Raw genomic sequence first — 17896 nt, forward strand, 5'->3', positions numbered from 1 at the left:
AAGCTGGGGAGCAGTGACAAGGCCCAGGCCAGCAGCTGCAGACGCACCTTCAAGTGAACACAGAGGCTCAGACGCTGCTTATAGAACTGCAGGTGCTTTAGTTCCAAGTACTGCCCCCTAGCAGCACGCGGCAGGAATCGTGTCCTTATGCGCTTCCATCTCCTTTAGCCCAAGTCCTGCTTAGGGCAATCAAAGGAACCCGCAGGAAAAGCTGCTTTTCACCACCACAGCGGCCGCCCCAAGGTTCGAACCCGCGAAAGTCACAGCCTCTCGGGCGCAGGCGCTCAGGAGGAGCCTCCCTCGACTTCCGGTTCATGGGCAGTCCCCCGACGCATCGCCTCACGCGGCCTGCGCGCAGCTGCGGTTGTAGCCGGAAGTGTGTTTCCGCTAGAGAGTCGGTCTGGGCAGATACACGTGCCATCGGATTAACTCATTTACAGCATGGGAAGTGGTCGAACCGGTTTCGGATAGGAGACTTTTTCTGTTTTGATTATGAGCTGATCACGACTCAGCGGCCAGCTAAGCGCACAACGATTCGGCTGAGAACACGAGCGTCTATGCAGCTGCCAGGACCCAGACAAGCCGCATCCCTGAGCAGGCGGCGCTCCGTGCTCTGCTCATGCGCAGGAGCGGCCGAGGCGTGCTGCTGTGTGGGCCGGGGGTTGAGCAGCTGCCGCCATGGGGAAGCTGAACGTGGTCATGCTGCGATACCTGTCCAAGGAGCACTTCCGAGTCCTGATAGCGGTGAGTGGGCAGGCGGGCGGCGGGCGGGGAAGTCTTGTCGTCCTGGCACGGCCGCGCAGGCTGCCCGCTGGCGCCTTGCCCACCCAAGGAGTGCGGGAGGGAGCGCTCCGAGCGGGCAGAACTGCTCCACCACCCGTCCCTGAGACAGCAGCCAGGCTGCCGATCTGTGGTTGGCACTCTACGAGTTTAGAGCACCCAATACAAGAAAGGCAGAGAGATGTTGGAGAGGATCCAGAGAAGAACCTCAGAGATTATCAGGGGGCTGGAGCACCTCCTCCCTACAGAGGCAGGCTGAGGGAGCTGGGCTTGTTCAGCATGGAGAAAAAAAGGTTGCGGGGTGACCTCACTGCAGCCTTTCAGTACCTAAAGGGAGCCTACAGACAGCAGGGAAGTCAGCTCTTTGAAAGGGTTGATAAGTGCAGGATAAGGGGAAATGGTTTTAAGTTGAGGGAGGGAAGATGTAGGTTGGATGTCAGAGGGAAGTTCTTTACAGGGAGAGCAGTGAGGCTGCCCAGAGAAGCTGTGGATGCCCCGTCCCAGGAGGTGTTCAAAGCCAGGTTGGATGGGGCCTCGGGCAGCCTGGTCCAGTGTTATGTGTGGAGGTTGGTGGCCCTGCCTGTTCGGGGGGGGGGGGGGAGGAAGCGGGGGTTGAGATTCGTGATCTTTGAGGTTCCTTCCTGGCCCTTCTGTGATTTTGTGAAGATGTTAGAATTAAGTTACTCATCTGAGAAAAGTGGTTTTATACTTGGGGAGGATCTGATCTATTCAGCTGCTGAACATTGGCTAACAGACCCGTTTTTCATTTGCTCTTTTAGGTGGAAATGGGAATGAAGAATCATGAAATAGTTCCTGCCAGCTTAATTGCTTCTATCGCAAGCCTGAAGCATGGTGGTTGTAACAAAATTTTGAGAGAGCTGGGGAAACACAGGCTCCTGGCTTATGAACGAACTAGAAGTGAGTTTGGTTTATGTGTTGGGCTCCTCTCACCCCTTCTTATGCTATAGTACCATTGCTTGGCACACACAGACATCTGGAGCATTTTCTCTGCTGTCTAGCCTGGGAACGTGGATTTGTTTAACAACAAATGATGATGCTGTATGTTTAGCTGCTGATTCCAGTAGATCTCATAGACAGGAAAGAGACAAAAGGAGAGCAGTTAAATCTCCTTCACTCCATTACAAAATTCATGGAAATATGAAATAACTATTGGATAAGGTAATATAAATGTGCATGCAGAAATCAACCCAAATGTGTTACAGTTTTTTCATAGTGCACAAATGGAAAAGACTGCAAAAGTCATATGACCTGCACTTCAGCAGGAACAGTTACTAAAGTATTTTTTTTTCCTTTCCAAGTAGTAGTAGTCAAGAAGTACTTGTAGTAGTAGTACTTAATCAAGTAGTAGTGTAGCAGGCCCTTGCCCATTTCCTTCAACCTTGTAGTTTCATCTCACTTTTGAGTCTACATGAAATTCCTTCCCTTTTGGTCTCCATTCTTCAGAGTTTTAAGGATTGGTTTAGAGCCTCAGAACAATCCTATATCCCTGCTATAGCTCCTAGGTAATTATCTTTGAAAGTAATGCCACTTCCATGCCATTTGGAGTATCATAATTGCTTGTGCTGTTGAGGTGCTGATAACATGTCTATCTTTTATCCAGTTAATTTTTCTAAGACTTGCAGGAATTGAAACATTCCATCAAATTTGGCTGATACTAGCCAAGAGGAAATGTAGTACTTGAGTGTTTTGTACCATAAGCTGGAACAAGAAACTTGACTAAAACTAGGCTTTTTTTTTTTTGAAGCTAAAGTGTCTGTAGTAAGGAGTAAAATGTTTTATAATTTATTTTTTTTAGTGGTCCAGGGCTATCGGTTAACTAATGCAGGATATGATTACCTTGCCTTGAAAACTCTGTCTTCCCGACAAGTCATCAGTTCTGTTGGAAATCAGATGGGTGTTGGCAAAGAATCAGGTAATTCAAAAAACGTTTTAATTTTTTTTTTTTTTTTGAAGGAAACATATCAGTATTTTTGCTTGTATTTTGCTAGAAACTTGGTAAATGTATCTCTAGATAGTCATCTCAGTTAAACACCAAGATCTGTGGCTCACTTCATGAGGCTTTTAACTGCATTTGGTTGGTGTTTTTTTTTTTTTTGTAAGAGTGTTGTTCCAGTTTGACCATTTTGTCCAAATTTTGATTCATCTCTTAAAAGGTATTTTGCTGACAGATGCAAAATGTCACATGCTTCATGAAGAATTCTGAAATATTTTATCAAAAATATAACTTCAGTTTTTTTGTTCCACCTGTAAAATAAAATAATGTAAAATACCATCAAAATTCTTGGAGTGCTGTCTTGGTTTCTCTTACGTATAGGTTGTAATTTGGCACAGCATGTCTCTCTCATCATTAAAGAAAGAGACTTGTCATAGGCAAATGGTAGAAATGAAATTAAGAGGTTGGTCCCTTGGGATTTGTCTCCAGTCAGTAGAAAGAAGGCAGCTTTTCCAGCGTGTTATTAGGAACACTGGAGTTTGGCATCTGACCTGTATTGCCCTGTTTGGAAGTTTATAATTCCACGCTGTACAGATGGCCTGGGGAAATACCAGTCTGTTGTGATTGTAGGAACCTGAAGCCAGAGAGCTTGAATTGTCTCAGTTCTATTTCAGTTACTTTTACCTCCTGGTATGAAAGATGTTTCAGATAACATCAGTATTTCTGCTAATGGAGAACCATAATCTCTTCAACAATAATTTCTTCCATCTCAGATCACTAATAGACAATATATAAATATAGCTTTCTTTACTGTTGGACTAAGTGTCGTAGACCTTTCTATGCCAGAAATACTTTTTCATTATAGACTTGTCAGGTATTTATTTCGTATTGCTGTTTCTCTTCTAGATATTTATATCGTTGCAAATGAAGATGAGCAACAGTTTGCAATGAAATTGCACAGGCTTGGAAGAACTTCTTTTCGCAGTCTGAAAAACAAGCGTGATTACCATAAGCACAGGCATAAAATGTCATGGCTTTATTTATCCCGGCTAGCAGCAATGAAGGAGTTTGCCTACATGAAGGTAGGAGGCCATTTGCAAAGTATCAACAATGGTGGAATAGACTGGAAGATACTTCTCATGCTGTCTTCTCATCACTTTGTTTTTGCAGTACTAGTAGAATTTATGCTTATTTTCCTAGTGGGCTTAAATTATGCATTTCAGAGAACATCAGTTTTGTATTCTTATATAGTGTCCGGTAATATAATGAAGCCTTGCAACAAAAGTCGTACAAAACTGAAGCAAGTTTTCCTCCTGAAATCCAAGAGGATTTCAGTTGAATGTTATTATTACTGGACAACTTTATGTTGTCTGTCTGAAAATCTTAATGAAGGCATCTGAGTAAACTGCAGAATGCTGCTTCCACCCTAAGATTTTGTGTTTATCTTAGATTGGAGTTTGTAGTAAACACACTGTTTTCTTAACAATTTTCTTTTTATTTTTTTAATGTGTTAACTCTTTCAGGCTTTGTATGACAGAAAATTTCCTGTTCCAAAGCCTGTAGACTACAACAGACATGCAGTTATTATGGAGCTCCTTGATGGCTATCCTTTGTAAGTACTGAAGCTTGACTTCTCTGTTTCACAGAAACCTAACAATTGTAAGTTCAGTAAGGCAGCAGGGATTGCATTTTTCATTATCATGTGAGTGAATTCTGACCATAGTAAAGCTGCTTGGCCTGCAGTATTATTTGTTCAAAGAAACTAGTGAAGTAGACTTCATTTATTTAAAGTATGCAATGCACTGAAAGAGCAATGTGATGCAGATGTTAGTGTTACAACTGATTTCTATGCAGAAATAGCATATTCTATTATGTTCATATTGAGTTATATTTCCTCTGCATTCTGAGATCAAGTTCATGATGCATGCTGTGGCAATTTGGGAAGATTACAGTTTTCAAATCCAGAGCTTGTGTTTAAAAATATAAGGGGGAAGGGAGAGTGAGGAGAGTTGCTCTGTTTACACATATACTTTTTGCTGTGTCGTGTATACTCTTTTTTTATAAGGAGGAATACTTTTCTTGAATTGTGCAAAATCTTTCAATGGTTTTTAAAAAAACTGTGTGTGAATGAATGATTCGGTTGCATAGCTGAATGTATTTGATACTTTATAAAATGTAGAATAGCCTAAGTGCTTACCCAGAGATTTAAAGCATCACGTGCTAGAACAAAAAGTCTATGTTTTGATATGGTAATGAATATCAAAAATAGGAAGCTTAATCAAAAAGTAATTATCCCAAAGTATAACAGTTGAAGAGAAACATGGAATAAGTGCCTTTTAAGTAAGTGCCTTCAATGTATTCTGAATCCCCTTTTTTTGTTAAATAATTCCACATCCATCCTTTATAATGGTTTCATGTGGGCATCTGCAGTGGAGTTTTACCATGCTCACCCTGTTCTGCAGTTTTAATCTGTAGGAGATGCTGGATGAAAATTATTTCCAATGAACAGCAATCTCAGAAGATACCAGTTAACATGATTTCCAGATTCAAAGAACAAGGAGTATATTTTATGATATAAGACCTGACCATATGAGAAATGTCACCAATTAATTTTTTCTACCTGTACAAAGATGTTCAGCAGCAGCAGCATGTTTGAAAGCTGCTGGACTTCCCTCGTGCTTTCTTTCAGTGTTGTGCAGCTGATAAGCTCTTGTAACACTGTAATGTTGAATTCAGGCCAACATGCATCACAAGAAAATTTTAAGTTCTGGCTTCTCCTTAACAGTTTTTGTATAATAAAACAACTGCCTCTTCATGCTGTTTAAAAGAAGGTGATGTGTATTTTGCCCATTTCCAGTACTTTGTTTTCACTGCTGTGTATTTTAGAGTGTCCTAAGCTTTTTATGTTTTGGATCCTCACCTTACCTTCCAACCTAGTCTTGAAAATATGCTTTTGTGAATGAAAATATGAGGCATTTGAATATGAGATCACCTCCTGTTTCAGTACAGGACTTCCTGTTGTGAAGTTAGGCTTATCTAAAAAAAATCCATACATAAAAATTTGCCGATGCATTATTTAAATACTGCAGTACAACAGAAGAACTGGTGAGAGGACAAGGGGAAATTGGTATAAGTTGAAAAGCTTATAAGGAGAAACTTCCTCCCTGTGAGGGCAGTGCGACAGTGTGTCACAGGGCAGCTAGAGAGGCTTGCACAGTCTTTCTCCATTCCTGGAAGCTTTTCACCCCCATCATGGGAATTCCTGATAACTTTATGTCTGTTTTCAGAGCTCAGCCAGGTTTGAGGTGGTTATCAGAATAGACACCTCTGGAACTCCTTTCTAACTTCAATTACTCTCTCCTTCCGTGAGATTTAATTGGTATATCTTACCTATATTTATTAAGTCCTTCAGGGTTCAGGATATTTTATTTGAAATTTCCAGGTGCCAGGTGCGCCAAATGGAAGATCCTGCTTCTGTCTACAGTGAATTAATGGAGTTAATTGTAAAACTTGCCAATCATGGTTTGATTCATGGGGATTTCAATGAATTCAATCTCATACTGGATAATGATGACCATGTCACTATGATTGATTTTCCACAGATGATATCAACATCACATCCAAATGCTGAATGGTAGGTAAAAAGTTTATGGTATTTTCAAAACAGGTAAGTTAAGTTCTGATAAAAGCAGTCAGCCATGCTTTATGTTTATAACCTGCTACTACTTCTACCATTTTTATCATGTGTCCCAAATGATAAGTATAGTTTGATTTGTGAATGAGTGGAAATTTCCAGGATATATTTATAATTAATTGCTCCTCAAAGAGAATGATTTATTTTGGTTAAGGAATACTTAGAAATAAACTGTATACTATTTAGATAATTAGCTTTTTTTCTAGATGCCTAATAAGTCATTAACTTGCAAATAAAATGAGTAATAAAAAAGTACACAAAATCTTGTTATTGCAATAGATCTTATTACTTTGGTTTTTGGTTTTGTGCATTTCTGTGTTTTTTACAGGTATTTTGACAGAGATGTTAACTGTATTAAGGAGTTCTTCAAGAAACGCTTCAACTATGAGAGTGAGCTCTTCCCAGAATTCAAAGACATCAGGTAGAAGATGCCAGATAAATCTGGGTTCCCCCATCTTTGGTTTTCTGTAGGCTTTATGGAAAGAGCTGATGCCTGTTTGAGATGTTTATAGGAGAACTGTGGAGGGGAGAAAAGCCAAATTAAGCAATTTGAAATGTTTTTGTTGTTCTTACAGTAAGAAGGCCCCCTGTTTTCTTCACAGTCAGTTAGTGAAATGGTATCTAAAAGCTAATGAATGCCTTAAAATGGTCTGCTTTCTCCTCTGCCTTTCTACTTTCTGCTGAGGGAAAAAGATCAATGCAAAACATTAATACAAACGGTAAATACATAGGAAATGTTACAGTAATGCAAAATCAGCTTCTTCCACTCTTAAAAGCCTTAACAGTTCTGGCATATTGAGTATTAATGTAGGTTTTAATTTTAAATTTATTTTACAGAATGGTAGTAAACATGGTGACTACATCTTCAAATATTATCTTCAAAGTTTAGACATAAGGAAAAAATATTTACAGTTAGGGTGGTGAGGCAGTGGCACAGGTTGCCCAATGTGATTGATGCCCCATCCCTGGAGACTTTCAATGGGAGGCTGGATAAAGCGCTGGGCAACCTGATGTAGCTGTGGTGTCCCCATTCATTGCAAGGGAGTTGGACAAGATGGACCTCAGACGTCCCTTCCGACTCAAAGGATTCTGTGAAGTTTTATTTATAATATTGTTTGGTTTTTTTTGAAAAGTAAAATAATTTTTCATGTACTTTGGGAGAGAAGCTGTTGCAATTAGTAGGTTTTTATGTCATTCTGAGCTCTTGCTCAAGGGACAATTGCACTTTCATCAGTGCGTGTCAGTGCACCCTTTATTTTTCTGTTTGAACAAGTATTATTTAAAACTAGATTATGTTTATGTTAAAATGAAATTATTGAAGTAAATAAATACTTATAAATACTTACTATCTTAGAGATGGAGTCATCTTCTGTGGCAGTTTGCTTCTGCTAAGCCACATTCTGCTAAGTACCAAAGCCCAACATTGTCTTGTATGTTTCAACAAAGTAACACTTTTTTTAATACTACGGTAATTACAATTTATGGTATTTTATGGCATTACATCCATAGCAGGATGATTTAACATATTGAAAGAAAACCTTCTTTTATTGCTCTTTTTCAGAAGAGAAAGTTCTCTTGACATAGAGATTGCTGCCAGTGGATATACGAAAGAAATGCAGGACGATGATGAACTGCTTCGCCCATTGGGCTCTGACGAGGATGATCATGCAGCAGAGGTATCAGAATTTGAAGAATTTGATGAGAGTAACCTCAAATTCTTCAGAAGTAATCAGGAAAATAATGCAGAATTAATACAGGAAGAGGATTCTGAAAGCAGCACCTCTGAAGATGCAATGTATCACAATGAAGAGGCTGATACCACTGAAACTAGTGAAAATCTACAAAAACTGAGTTTGTCAGAGTTGAGCTCTGCCATAAATAAGGTTGAAGGGCAGCCTGTGCATTGTAAATCCAGTGAAGATGCAGAGAGTTCTGTAACTGTGTTTTCTGAGCATGATAAGATGCTTCAAGGTACCTCAGAAAATCAGACAGCTCAAGGAGAGTGCTGCATTGACAAGGAAAACGAAGATGAAGAATGTCCTGATCGGGTTGACTTGTCAACTTTAAACAAGAAGTTGAAGCCTTACAGGTAAATATTTTTACTGTATAACCATGTATTTCCTGCACTGCCTCCCAGTAAATGAAAATCTTACAAGTAGTTCAAAAGCAACTGCTCTTCACCACCATAGTTCAAAGTGCCAACTAAGAATTAAATTTATTCTTAAAACAGTGCATTAATATATTTTCTGATGAGGCATTACATGTACAGTACCAGTCATAAGTATGATGCAGCGGTTGTCCTATCCTGTAGTAATAACAGGCTGCTTTCCATGTGTGCAGTATACAAGTGCCTGCTGTGCAGTACTTCTTCCTGTCATAAATGCCTGTGTTGAGCTGTTAGTGTTAATGTTTCAAATGGAAATGTTCTGTAGTACTTAGATGTTCTGCTAGCAGTTCAAATTATGTCTCAAAAATGTTATGATTAAAATGTGATTATTGTGAACACAAAGGGTGTTAATTTTGCTAGGTGGAATAAAGCACTACTTTACATATTTCAGAAATGAAGATAACATACCTCATATTGCTGAGAACAAGGCAAGAACAAGGACCACATCAGTCAGCAGTCTTGGGAGCTGTTCAACCATTCCACCGGTAATTATTACTGTTATTATTGCATTATTATCATCTAGTTCACTCTGAGACCATCTTAAATTTCACATAGATGTTAGTAGGTATTTGTAAAATGCCTTCTAGAATTATTTGGTTTTCAGTGATTACTAACCATGTACCTCTCTGGTTTGCAGTTACATGGTCATAGACAAATGGTACTGATAATTTTCTAATTGCTGACTTGTGAATTATATCCAGCACTTTACTCTATTGGTTGCTCTTTTTCCTGTTACTATGCTTGTGTAATTTTGTGTAATTTGTAATTTGTGGCAGGTGTAGGTCATACAATCTGTTCTTTCATTTCTCTTACTAGAAATGAATTCTGTTCCACAATTAATGTTTTTGTATTTTAGAAGTGAATATTTATGTGAAGATGTAACCTGCTCCGTTTAAAGATTTCTTCATGCTTTGTTGAAACATTTATATCTGCTCATTTTAGTAATGGTTTCTCCAATAATTTGAATTTAACTTTCAGCATTATACAAATCAGGAGGTTTTGCAGCAGAATTTAATGTCTTTTTTTCAACCACAGTCTATACATTAGTCAGTACGACTTCTTCCATTACGTTTTAAGAAGTACATTCTAGTTTCAAAGGGAAAAAAGGACAGTTATATGTGTAAATAAATGTATCAAGAAACGGCATGTCTGGAAGTTGTCTCAAGACATTTGTACAGGGCTTCATGTTTGTTAGTCATTCGAGTTCTTACTGTATAGAGTGGCTTTGTATCTTCTTAAGGAGACAGAGAATTAGATTTGATTTGTGGAATGGGGTAAAGAAGAGCCAGAATAACCTGCCAGGAGTTCTTTAATCTCTGGTGCATGAAGTCTGATGTGTTTTTTTTTTTTTTCAGCTGTTGGATTTTTGTGTATAGTTTTTGTTTTTTTTCCTCAGTTTGCTAACTAAAGTTTGCAGGATTGCTTTAAATTTCAATTATTATACTTCTGTTCACCATTAGGTGGTAGCAGTGGTCATGCTGTAATTCTAGAAACGTTTCTGAGTGTTTAGAGGGTGTGTGTTTATTCTGTAAGCAGACACATAGAACTTTGTTAGAAAATATTCAAATGGCATGTAAGTACCTAATATTCTCTTCTAAAAGAAACATAAGAGCACTTTGGCAGAAGAGGCTTCCTAGAGATGCAGCTACATAAAAATCCTGTTTATCCACTTTACCTTACGTAATCATTCCATTTGCATGCTCATACACTGAGTAAAATGATGTTTCTGTCCGTTGGTAAATCTTATTTGAAAGTTTGAATGCTAGAAGTAAATGGCAGTACTAAGAGGAGGATATGTAGATGAGTGAGCTATTTCTAACATGAGGACATGATTACAAAACTAAAACAAGCAAAGGTACTGCAGTAGGATCCACTGTGACTGATGCTAGTACTTTTCTGTTTTTCATGTAGCTTTCTCCATGGAGAAACATATTAAACCAGATTTTCAGATTGAACACAGAGAAGGAATTCTTACGGACATAAATAAGCAATATGGTAATAGCAGTAGGTACAGTCATAACTGGGAGAATGCCAAAGCAAAAGCAGCAAAACAGCAAAATGTAAATTTGTTTACTCTGAAATTTTTCTATTTTTGCTTATAGTGAAGTTTAAGACGGTGGTTACACAAATGAGATTTGCACACTGTGGTTGAGCAGTATAATTTTGCAAATTTACACTATGATTACAGATCATAGTGTAATATACCTGGTATACCTTGTGTTTTAAGATTTCTTGCTTGAACTGTGAATAAAATCATCTGCTCACTACAGCAGGAGAAGTAGAGAAGCCACCTTTAAGGGCTCTGCCCATACAAAGCAGAGAATGACATCTTTTTTGCTGACAGAATGAGAACATTAGTGGACCGGTTTTAACTAATTCTGTTAACTTTTCTTCAGGAATTTTTGAGGAATATTTTCCAAAGTCCTTGTTGGTAAATTGTGAGGTGAAACAGATACATCATAAACAAGATTAATGCAACATATTGCCTGTTGACTGACAGAGGTCAGTCCCTCTGTGCCCCTGCCTCACATGGGTACCCCTGAGCAGTCCCACTGGCTGCAGCTCTCCCAGCACCACTCTGAGACAGCTCTGTGCCTTCATGTTCCAAATGACAAATCTACAGCTGTAACTATTAAATTATGGATTGATTTTTTTATTATGGATACTTTTAGCCATATGCAATACATAGTAGAACTCAGAATGAAAACAAAATGGTAAAATAGCATGACATTTCTTAAAATTACTGTAGTCATGTTTTTGTTTTTTTTAACTGATCCATTGTAGTTCAGGCACTTATCACTGTGCAAGATACCATTTAAAATGCTACTTATTAGAGCTAACACTAAAAGAAAATAATAGCACAGATAATCTTATACCCCTTTAGATGCTGGAGCCTTGAACAGTGAGTATAGCATCAAACTGGAGTTCCAAGCCACACAACCACCACGTGGACATTTTCTGTAACATAAGTTCTCCCCTTTCAGTCAATCAAACCATATATGACTGCCTCACAGGGAAACACCTCTGTTCATCATTTCTGCTATCAAAGACAATGATGTTTTTGTGAGAACTTCTTGCCGCTCTATTGAAATAAAAGTGTATAAGTGAAAATAAAAGTGATAAAACTGAAATTACACAGCAGTCATAATCACTGGTACCAACCAGGGGCTGCCTGCTAGCTTCTCTGTTACAAACAGCTGGCTGAGATTGCCGTGAAGCCCAGGGATCTGTGCAGAACAGCACATGGCTGAGGGTTGCAAGGGGCAGTTTTGGATACACTGGGGTTAGCCCTGGCATGGATCACCAGCTTGTTGTCATGCAGCGGTTTCCAGTTAGGATCCCCACTGCATGTCCTGGTTAGTAGTGAAAATACAGGATCATTGTCCTGTGTCTTTGTATTAAATGATTTTCAGAGAAGTTCTGATACTGAATTCTTTCTTTGCAGGAAATGGTGAAAAAGAAGATAAAGCGTCAGCTGACAAAACAACAAAAGTCTGCTCTGAGACAACGACTGCAGAAAGGAGAGGCAAATATTTATACCAAACAGCGTCGAGAAAATATGTACAACATTAAGTCAAGCTTGGACGCAGCTAGTTTCTGGGGATAATTTATTGAAACTACTGTAAACATGAGGAAACAAATAGTACATACAGTTGAAAGAATGTTATTAATAACAGATATTCATTTTATACAATGGAGCAACAGCTCTTCTATACAACACTGTTCTTCTGAAAGCTAATAAATATCATTCTTGTTCCTATGGTCTTGTTTGGAAAATTTTCTTTTGTGTTTCTAGTTAAAAACCACTGACTGTAATTTAAGCTAAATCTAGATGTGATCCTTTAACTGTAGAAATTGCCAACAGTACCTTGTTTTAAATTGATTTTACTGTGTTTATATAGATTAAAAATCTTCCACTGTGCAGAGGATTCCTTTTTAAAATATCCCTTCCTTCAAGGTTAGAGCTAGTTTTTGCAATGACATGAAGTTTCAGTGCAAAATGCTGCCTAGTTATAAACGTTTGGCTTAATTAAAAATCACAAGGAAATATTAACAAATGGCCTTTCTTTTCTACCCCATTAGATTTTTCTATTCCATAAGATTTCTTGTGACCTTGAGCAAACACCATCAAACAATATAACGCTATTCATTCTTTGAATTCTTTATCAACTCTTTTTTTTTTTTAACTTTCATTCTAAGCAGTCTCACATAAAAAATCTTGCCCAGAAAGAAGTGTAACAAGTGCTTTATGGATATGGCAGTCACTCGGGTTTCGGATGTACCTGTGCAGTTACCAGTAAATTTAATTTCTTTAGTAACTTACATATAGCAATGTGAACTTCTCTTTTCAAAAATATTACCATATCTTTTATGTTATATCCTGGGGCTCTGAAGGCCTAAAAGATCAAATGCTTTGATGTATCTGCATTTAAGATATGAGCTGTAGCCTTTCTGCAGAAGGATAACTTGGTGAAGTTTAAGTTATCAGTCTGTAGTTTCCAACATCATACATCTTCTATTTGCCAGGGGGAAATCAGGAATTTGAATGATACTTTAGATGTTATGTGCACACATCTGATGTTATCTGTTCTACCCCTTCTACCTGATACTCAGCTTGTAGTTAATTGAAGAACCATAAGCTTTGTTCTGTCTTGAAGCATGCTTGTGATTTGAAAGCTACTAGCTTTGGTCTTGCTGTTACAATACAAAAGCTGGTATTGCCAGCATCTGTACATGTCCTTAAAGCCATGGCAGGCCAGTGACAAGATGCAAGAGATAAATGCTACCTGAAGCATCGCAGCTGTGGGAAAGCCTGGTGACAGAAGGAAGCCCAATTAAGTCGTAGATACAAGTGATTGCAATCAAGATACACAATCCTATTTTCTGATCCAGATAGAACTCATTTTATCTCGAGCAGAAATGTGACCTAAGTTAATTTAATTACATTTCTATTTCAAACATCCAGAGGAAAAAACATCCTTGTATGTTTCTAGGCTGTTATCTATAAAGAGGTTGTTTCAGTGACAACGGTATTTCAGTTGCAGTTCTTTGCCTAAGATGTGTGTGCACTTCTTGGCTTATAAGTCTGAACTTTTCACAGCGAATGAGTTCTTTCTGATGCGTGACCTTAAGTCTGTGTTGGTAATGGATTCCAAAAATACACAAACGCTGTCCCGCTTGATTCAGCTCCACAGAACAGAAGCGGTGATGGAAATCTTTGCTGTTTATTTTCACAGTGTTCCTTTAAAACATCCATTAACTGTTTTAAAAGTACTCTAATGGATGGCTGTAAGTTATCATTTCCTTTTACTGGAGTTAGTGAGGGAGGAACAGCCTCATCGTTACCACTTAATATATCTTTATTAAGCTTTTTTTTTTTTCTTTTTTCTTTTTTTTTAAAGCAGCAGAATTCCTGAAATATCTGAAGTCACTGAAGGTCACAGCAATGTTTGCACACGGTAAACTTCGAAGTGCTATTTAGAGTGGACTTAAGGAAATGCAGTGGTTAGGACAGCAGCGTTACAGCTCAGCAGCAAGGAACGTGGGTTGTAACAAAACCTGTTCAATGTATTTTAGTAGTCATAATGGTGGTTCGTTATCTTGTAGGCAAAATTTGAAGATAGGGAGTGGATACACACTGTACGATGCACTTGTTATATGCAATGGTAGGTGTTAGAAGAGATGCAAGTTTGTGTTGCAGTTTTCCATCCTAAAAAAAGATAAAAGTTGTTTGGGAACATGGAAGGAAGGACTATAGTAATTAAAGAACACTCTCGTATGTCTTTTTTCCAAACCAGGAAGACTTTACAGGAACTGAAATAAGAGCGCTTTGTACTGGCAGTGCAGCCCTGATTGGTGCAGCTTGTGGCTGTTACACAGATGTGCGTGGCAGCACCGTGTGTACGTTTGTACTTCAAGCTTTCACCACTGTATCTGTGTCTGTCCTGACTGGAGCGCTTGTTGAGGCCACTGCACTTTTCCCTTACACGTTAGTAGTTTAACACACTGTCGTTTTAATACACACTGTGTAGGGAGCGAGGAAAAAAAGAGTCAAATTCAGTTAACACACCACAAGTTTAATTTTGCTATTTCAATTTATTTTCCTCTTCCTGTTAATATCAAAGTCCCATCCCTGCTACAGGACTAAAGGAAAAAGAACATACTTCCAGTTTGCTGCTGTTATTTCTCAGCAAAAATCTGCTTCTTCCACAGTACTGTGTGTGGAACAGCTTTACAACTTAATGAAGCGTCGTATCTTCAATCTTCTACAATTTGAGAGTCTGGGGGAAGCGAAGAGGTTTCCTCCTTCACTTGAAATAAACCTGAGCGGTCTTAGCTCCAATACACGGTCCCCATCCAGGCGAAACGCAGGTCTCTGCCCCTGCCCGCCGACGGGTGCGCTTCGCAGGAGGAAGCCGCGCACTGAGCGTGCCAGCCTGCTTTGCAGCTCCTCAGCGCTGCACACGGGGAGGTGGGCCCTTGGAGTGCCTTGGAGTTTGAGGCAGTGCCTGATTGGGAGACGAGGGGAGACTCCTCAGGAGCCCGGTGCATCAATGAGCTGCTGCAGGAAGGCTGAGCTCGGCTCACTCGGGCATGAGGACAGCTGGTGGCCGCTGTCTGGCAAAGCAGGACGGAGATGGACAGAACCCTGGAGTCTTTGCAGCTGGTGATTGCCCGAGTCCTGCCTCACAGAGACCCTACCCTGGTGTTTAAGGACTGTAAGTACCACAAAACTGTCCGGCTTCTGTCACAGCGTGTTTCTTATAGCCGAGATAGTAAGAGAGAGAAGTAATAAGTAATCTGCTTGCATCTGTGTGTGAATCACAAGCTGTAGTTGTTTTAACTCTGCCTATCGCAGGCAGTGTTGCTGGTCACGTTTGGAGTTTGCATTTGACAGAATTGATTCAGAGCCTTTTCATAGGATACTTACTTGCATCCCAGAAACTACTCCTGGTGAAATTTTGACTAATGACAATCCTGGAAAGCTTTCTATCAGCTCCCTTCCTCCAGCAATTATGTAGTTTCATAGTCCTAACTTTCTTTTTAACTTCTGATTCTGTAAAACTAATAAATAAATATCACAATCTTTATGCACAGATGCAATGTGTGAAGATGTTTTCCTGCAGGCATGTGGAATGTGAACTGTTTTCCAGTTTCCAACTTGCCAACAGCTGCACCTTTCCAAAGCATGCCACAACTGCTTGCCTCACTGTCCTTTCTCGCCCTCTTGGTTTACAAACTGCGTAAATGGGTTCTGAAGTGCTTTGCAGCGAGTGCTGCACAGGAAACTGCTCTCTTAACATCCTTTGAAACAAATAGAGTGGAATGTGGTTCACATCATGGAAATGTGACTATTTAAACTGTGCTTTATGATGAGCACAGGGCTGCACGTGGAATGAAGCACTGTTTAATTGGCAAATTTTTACAGAGCACATTCACATTGCCATAGATTTCACACAGTAGTGGGGTAGAAGCCTCCAATAAATTGAACAAACAATAGCTAAATCTCATTGTTTTTACAGTTTCCTCCAGAGGTGAGGAAGATCTCCCACAAATCCTTCCGTATGTTAGCTTTGTGACTGCTGAATTAGGAGTTTGCTGGGTGCTGTTTCAATCAAGTTGGTGAATTGTATACTCAATGAATATACAGATGTTATAATTGTGAAATAAACAAGCAAGTTTGGCTAAGCAGGTTATTATACCAAAAAGAAAAGAGAGTGCTTACCCTTGTCCTAGGCTTGCTGGAAAACTCCAAGGGAGGGATCTCCAGAAAGAGATCCTTCCCCACTGCTAGTCAGCTCTTAAATGGGTCAAGGAGATATGGAGCCAGGCTTCACCCCTTCCAGCAGCAAAGGTGAATTGCCCTCACCTGTGCTCCCAGGGCTGACTCACTTGTCTCAGGTGATCAACCAGAAATTCAGGCTGTGATTCAGCAGTTCCCAGACAGGAATCAACTTTTTACTTGAGTAGAAAGTGATAGGACAAAGTGGAATGCTTTTAAGCTCAAAGAGGGAAGGTTTAGATTGGATGTTGGGGGAAGTTCCTCACAGAGAGAGTGGTGAGGTGCTGGAACAGCTGCCCAGAGAGGCTGTGGATGCTCCACCCCTGGTGGAGTTCAAGGACAGGTTGGATGGGGCCTTGGGCAGTCTGGTCTAGTGCCAGATCTGGAAGTTGGTGGCCCTTGCCTGCGTCATCAGGGTTGGAACCTGGTGATCCTTGAAGTTCTTTCCATTCTGTGATTCTATGATCTACATCAGTCAATCATGTAATGCACAGCCAATGCTGGGATAATGTTTGATTTTTAAGAGTTTTTTTCTTAACATTGAAATCTAATTGTCATTTGCCTGACCTAAGATATACTGCAGAGGTATTTATTTCATCTCCAATTCATTTGTGAACAACCATGTAAGAGTTATTAAAATCAGCCTCATACAATTGGCTGTTATCTACTCCCTTGCTATGGAAAAGTTGAAGACATCAAGCGCGTGGCTAGCAACGGACCTGGGAGAAAAGCTGGTGTACTTCTACATTAAATGTCTCTACTTGCTAGATTCCATGTTCAGATACACAGAAGAGTGAAGCTGTTCTGTAGTTCTGCGACTCTCTGGGAAGAGTAGTAGAACACCACTCTCCTACAAATGTGGCGTAAGGATCCATCCCCAAACCTAAACATTCATGTCAGTGCTTCAGCCCCCTCCCAGAGGAGGTTTATGTGCTGCTGGGTAGGACTACATTACGGCTGCAGCTTTAGGACCTCACAGTACAGTCTGTGAGAGCACACATGTCACAGGAACAAAGAATTGGGTGGAGGGGTGGGCTGCAGGAAAAAGGGCATTCCCTTTCATGAGTTACCACGGGTAACCAGTTCCATCAGATCTACGCACATGGCTTTTATTGAAAGTGTGTGTAGGAGCTGCTTGGACAGCACACTGTGACCACCCACAGATCGAAGGCACGGGGAGATGATTAAAGCAAAACAAAAGTGCAAGTGGTTCAGAGTGCTGTTTTTCTTTAGATTTTCTGAGGTATGGAAAGAATTCTGGGGGTGTTCAAATACAGGTTTGATCTATGAGATTTGCTCCAAAAGTAATGCTTCCTATTTTATTGTTTTGGCCACCAACTTCAGAGGCAGATGTTGATGCTATGGCAGTAGAGGTGGAACCTTCCCACCAGTTTCCCAATACATGTTGTTACCGTGTGACTGATGGCAGCAGAGGGGCACTCTGACAGAATGGAAGCATGTATCAAGCAAAAATGTATCACAGATTACCTCCACATGGAAAAAATGACGCCCACCAAC

The 17896-nt window shown here is 39.8% G+C and overlaps 2 protein-coding genes across 2 annotated transcripts in view; both read left to right on the plus strand.

The window, feature by feature from the left end:
* Window positions 1-678: 678 nt before the first annotated feature.
* On the plus strand, window positions 679-12202 carry RIOK2 (RIO kinase 2; the record flags this gene model as incomplete). The annotated part of the gene is made up of 10 exons (XM_079548841.1): window positions 679-744; window positions 1560-1698; window positions 2597-2713; window positions 3641-3816; window positions 4258-4346; window positions 6177-6368; window positions 6757-6849; window positions 7990-8517; window positions 8987-9080; window positions 12041-12202. 10 exons carry the CDS (start codon window positions 679-681, stop codon window positions 12200-12202), a joined length of 1656 nt encoding a protein of 551 aa, XP_079404967.1.
* A 3030-nt stretch (window positions 12203-15232) lies between these two features.
* LIX1 (limb and CNS expressed 1) overlaps window positions 15233-17896 on the plus strand; it is a gene marked incomplete at both ends in the record, with an annotated part of 33074 nt that continues 30410 nt past the window's right edge. The window contains one exon of the mRNA XM_079548462.1: window positions 15233-15314. Coding sequence (XP_079404588.1) covers window positions 15233-15314 — 82 coding nt within the window. The remainder of the gene's footprint in view (window positions 15315-17896) is intronic.

This window comes from Tetrao urogallus, assembly GCF_951394365.1.
Source record: "Tetrao urogallus genome assembly, chromosome: Z".
In the NCBI taxonomy this organism is placed as follows: Eukaryota; Metazoa; Chordata; class Aves; order Galliformes; family Phasianidae; genus Tetrao; species Tetrao urogallus.